This window comes from Ailuropoda melanoleuca, chromosome 13 (assembly GCF_002007445.2).
Source record: "Ailuropoda melanoleuca isolate Jingjing chromosome 13, ASM200744v2, whole genome shotgun sequence".
Taxonomy (NCBI): Eukaryota; Metazoa; Chordata; class Mammalia; order Carnivora; family Ursidae; genus Ailuropoda; species Ailuropoda melanoleuca.
Window position 1 is genome coordinate 58,833,628 of NC_048230.1, and position 5,120 is coordinate 58,838,747.

At 45.2% G+C, this 5,120-nt stretch overlaps 1 protein-coding gene across 1 annotated transcript in view; it reads right to left on the bottom strand.

Annotated features, from left to right (window-relative positions):
- The window catches only part of EYA2 (EYA transcriptional coactivator and phosphatase 2), a 211,271-nt gene extending 206,866 nt beyond the window's left edge, over nt 1–4,405 (bottom strand). The window contains exons 1-2 of the mRNA XM_034641397.1: nt 4,346–4,405; nt 1,672–1,790 (exon numbers count right to left, since the gene is read on the bottom strand). Coding sequence (XP_034497288.1) covers nt 1,672–1,780 — 109 coding nt within the window. The 5' untranslated portion in view covers nt 1,781–1,790; nt 4,346–4,405. The remainder of the gene's footprint in view (nt 1–1,671; nt 1,791–4,345) is intronic.
- Between the last annotated feature and the right edge of the window lie 715 nt (nt 4,406–5,120).

The following is a 5,120-nucleotide window of genomic DNA, read 5'->3' on the forward strand; positions in this document are numbered from 1 at the left end:
TTCGGCTCAGGGCGTGATCCTGGCGTTAATGGGATCGAGCCCCACATCAGGCTCCTCTGCTATGAGCCTGCTTCTTCCTCTCCCACTCCCCCTGCTTGTGTTCCCCCTCTCGCTGGCTGTCTCTAACTCTGCCAAATAAATAAATAAAATCTTTAAAAAAAAAAAAGAGCAACTAGAAATCCAGATTTTTATGTGAATGCCCCTGAGTTTTACAAGTTCACTTTTATTTAAAGTACACCATAAACCAAACGAAGGCACAAAGGAGGACCAGACTTGGCTGTGAGCTGCCAGTTCCCAGCCCTGGTTTTACACGCCCTGTCGTGATTTGATTCGGAGGAGAATGACCATGGAATACGACGTTTAGCTGCGGTACCACGTGCCATGGTGCGCCAGGCAGCAATAAGCATCCTATGAAGTGGGTCGTGACTGTGCCCCCATTTGACAGGTGAGAAAATGGAGGCTCAGAAAGGTGAAACAATTTGCTAGAGGCCGTTTGGCTGGGAAGCAGTGGTGCTGGGATTCAGACTTGGATCGTCCTCACCCAGCAGCCTCCTCCTAGCTCTCCCAGCTCTGAAATGGAGCCCTAGGTTGAACAGTGCCTCTACTCCAAAGAGAATGACTGTTTTTGAACAGGGCTTAATAAATTGTCTCCAACACTCAAAGAGCCCAGGGTGGTTTATACGGACACTCTAAAGTGCCAAGAAGAATGAGGGTGTGTTCTCTAGCATGTGGTTTGGTGGGGGAGCCCAGACCCTCTTGGTGGTACTTTGAGTAAGCTTGTCCCAGCTTCGTTACCAGCATGCAAGGGAAATGTCATGTCTTGGTGAGAGCAAGAATTATTCCCAGTAGCCTGGAGTTGCTTAAAAGCAAATTCCTTGCGATGCTGTGTTTGACTAGACACAGTCTCTGGTTTTCCATGACAGTTAGGTAGCATTTGTGTCCCTTGAGCTGGCATCAAACACAGACAGTGAAGGAGAGACAGCCCAGGGTCCCAGGACACCAGCAGCAAATCCCAAAGCTGGCCACATAAAGGGTTAAGCCCAATGGTTCCACATAATAGCTTAATGCCTCTGCTAACTCCCAGCTCTCCCAGGAAGGCTGACAGATCCCAAACAGAGCAAACAATAGCTGGAATTGTTCTAGTGAAAACTAGTTCGGTGGCATCATTTGCCAATACTTTTTAAACAGCTTAACTCTCCTCTGCTTCCTTGACTCTAACCCAACCTGAAAGCAAAAGGCAGACGAGTCCTTGTCCCCGTCAAACCTTCGTCAACAAGACGCCTGCCTGGATGCCTGACGGGCGGGACAGCGCTGGGGGACAGACTCGGAGCCGGAGCCGGAGCGGCAACCCTGCAGGACACACCCAGGGCCGGCCGTGGAACACACCCGAAACTGCCTGTGTCCGCGGAGGTGTCAGCATTTCTCGGCACAGGAAGTTCGGCACACGAACGAGCACACTTGCACCTCTAATGACTAGACAGAACTGTTAGCAACACACGCCAAAGTTCTGGTTCAGAGGCAACAATCCAATCCCAATGGCGAGAGGAGAAATTGTCATAATGACGGGACTTGCGAAAGGACACGTGTCGAAGGCTGTCTGTCCCTTAACTAAATTCCGCGGGGCGAGCGGGACTGCCACAGGTCCACCAAAACTCACGCCGGGAGGCCTACCTTCTATGTCACTCAGAGTCCAGACATCGGCGTCGGCACGGTTAAGCTTTGGTTTACCCGGACAGTCGCTGTTTACAGTGAGGCTGGGTGAGATCACCAGTTCTAGCATTTCCTTGTACCTGAAAGAAAACAAAGGGAAATATAATTTATTCATTAATTATGCATGCTTACTAATGATTCCTATTTCTTTCCCTAAGAGTATAAATATTAAAGCTGATTACCTAAACCCAGCCGTCTTATAAATTCTACATAATAAAAATTCACTAAACTTTTCATCAAAGGGAAATGAGGAATTAAAATGAAGTACTTGCTCCCCTCCGGAGAATACACCCACTTGATTAAAACTTTCCCCTCCTTCGTATGGTATTTTGCCATTAGAAAAATTATATTCCGGTCTCTTTTAAATGTCATCTGAATGAGCTGGAGCGAGCTATGGAGCATTCCCAGCAGAGGAAGGGAGAGAGAGGCGGAGAGGGGGAGTTTGGGTTTGGATTCTCAAAAGCAGAGGCTTAGGGAGCGGTGGGGGTTGACTACAGTTTCGAGGGAAAAACGGACATGGTGTTAGTTGAATAGACAGACAGAGGCTCAGAAGGCATCCATAATATTTAACAAGTCCGTCTTGGCAGCCAAACTCCACAGCCCATCACTTTGGTCCCCACCAAGGAAGGAAATGTTAGCTCCCGAATTACTCGCAACTTTGATAAAAAGTTAAGGGGGGGGTCAGGGAAAGCATGGGACAAGTCCCCTGGGTCTTTCTCATTTTTTACTGGAAAACTGTTCAGTCCTTGCACCATGCTGGTACGGATTCCTCCTAAATTCCTACCCACGGTGGTTAGGAAATGAGGATTCTGGTTTGTACCTGGCAGTTTCCAAAGGGCTACACTAGAACCAGTAATGTCTGGCACTGATTCAAGGTGTCCTCAGAGAAAGGCTAATAAGCATATCACTATTGCAAGGTCATCGTTGGGAAGGTCTGTTATCATTACTTTACTAAAACACCACATACTGACCAATGACGAAGTGTTTATAAACTCAGATTCCATCGTGAAAAGGTCATGGACTCAAATTTCAGTTTCGCTCCTCACTACCTTGAGAAAGCGACCAAACTGCTCTAAGGTAAGCTTGCTCATCTGGACAATGGGGTTACCAAAGTACCTTCCTGCAAAGTTGATGGTGAGGATGAAAACAGGTGGTACCTGTAAGGAAAGGCCTTTGTGCGCACCAACCTAAATGCCCATGCATTCCAGAGAAAGAAAAACTACAGGCGGGGCGTGCACATGGCGGAATATCATACAGGAGTGAAAAAGACTAAGTTGGGGCTCCACACACAGCAGGACGGACAGACTGACAGACAAAGTCCGAGCAAAGAGGCAGAAGGGTACCCAAAGTATGATATCAGTTCTATGAAGTGCAAAACACACAAATCAATACTACATACTGTTTAGGGATACGCACACATGCAATCCACAGGTAATAGTATGTATAGGATGGAAAACACCAATTTCAGAGAATGGCTGACTCTGGGGATGGTGGGGGAAGGCGCTTTGGGNTACAAATCAATACTACATACTGTTTAGGGATACACACACATGCAATCCACAGGTAATTATGTATAGGATGGAAAACACCAATTTCAGAGAATGGCTGACTCTGGGGATGGTGGGGGAAGGCGCTTTGGGAAGTGGTACCCTGGGGGCTTCAACTGAGTTTGTAACGTTTTAGTTCAAGGGTTCACACCCACTGTGGCCCATCCAAATCCAGCCCATCGTTTCGTGTAACCTGTGAGCTAAGAATGGCTTTCACATTTTTATTGTTTATTTTTTTTTAATTTATTTTAGAGAAGGGGGTTGGGGGGGCAGAGGGAGAGGGACAGAGAGCATCTCAAGCAGGCTCCATGCCCAGTGTGGAGCCCGACATGAGGCTCAATTCCACCACCCTGAGATCATGACCTGAGCTGAAACCGAGGGCCAGACGCTTCACTGACTGAGCCACCCAGGTGCCCTGGCTTTCACATTTTTAAATGGTTGGAAACAAATCAAAAGAAGGTTAACATTTCGTGACCTGTGAACACTGCGGTGTCCATAAGTAAAATTTTCTCCAAACACAGTCCTGCTCATTGGTGGACTAGATCGTCTGGGGCTACTTTCACCCTGTATTTTCTGAGTATAGTAGGTGTGACACAGACCCGCAAAGCTGAACATATTTAATAATCGGCAGAGAAAGTTTGCCAACCCGTTTTAGTCGGGAAGCAGGGTGGTAGGCATACCACTGTGATGTGGCCACCACACACCTTTGTGGGCCCAAAACACTTAATATTTAAAAAAACAACAAAAACAAAGGAATCTCTTATCCCAGGACTTGCACACAGGAAGAACTTTATATACACTTTTTAATCTGATGAGAGAATTCCACATAAGTAAGCTCCTAGTGTTTATATCTTTATGTTAGCTGGTAAACATTTGCCTGACAGGGAAAGAAAGCGCACTGTGATTTCTGGTCTCGGTCGCATTGCCTATTTATTTTACCAACTGTTGCCGTCATTCTCAGGAGCTCAGAGCAGGAAGAGGCTTGTGAGTTCTAACTCTGGGACAGAGTATTGCTAACTAAAGCTTTTGGTGCGTTCACCTTAGACTTTTGCCTAACATCTTGAAGGCCAAGCCAACATGGAAATCACCTTTATTTCCCCCACAACACCTGACACGGAATCTTGTTCATGCTGTCATCCTGTTACCACCTGCAGAAGGGTGGGAGGAAAAAAAAAGATGGGAGAGAGAGGGAAGGAGGAAATCTATAATTGAGTGATTAGCTTCTTCAAACAAAATTTTTAAAATTTCCCAGATATTCTCATTTTTCCACCCCATCCTAGACAGTGACTCTAATGTAATAAATACATAAATAAGTCCCCTTATAAAATGATGCTGTGTTGTTTAAGTGTGACTTGTGTTTTAATTTACGTGAATAGTGCTGTGCGTGAGATCTTGTCCTGTTTATTAGGTTTTTTCTTTTCAGTCTCCACTATGATCTTACAATGTGTACATATTGCTGAATAGTCATCTAGCTTATACTTAGAATTCCATATTGTGTATTCACTCTATTGTATTTATGTATTGCCCTAGTGATAAACATCCAGGAAGCCTTCATCTCTCAGCTACTATAAACAATGCTGCAATGAACATCTTCATTAAAAAAATATATATATACACACATATATATATGTATGTATATAATGTGTATATATGTGTGTTTGCATGCACACACATATCCTTAAAATGTATATATATGCAAGGATGATTTCTGTCATTGGGTGTATGTGAACTGAACTTGACCAAGTACTAGCAGACTGTTCCTCATTAATTCCTATGCTAATCTAGATTCCCATGATAAGTGCATCAATCAGGGACACCTGAGTGGCTCAGTCAGTTAAGTGTCCAACTCTTGGTCTTGGCTCA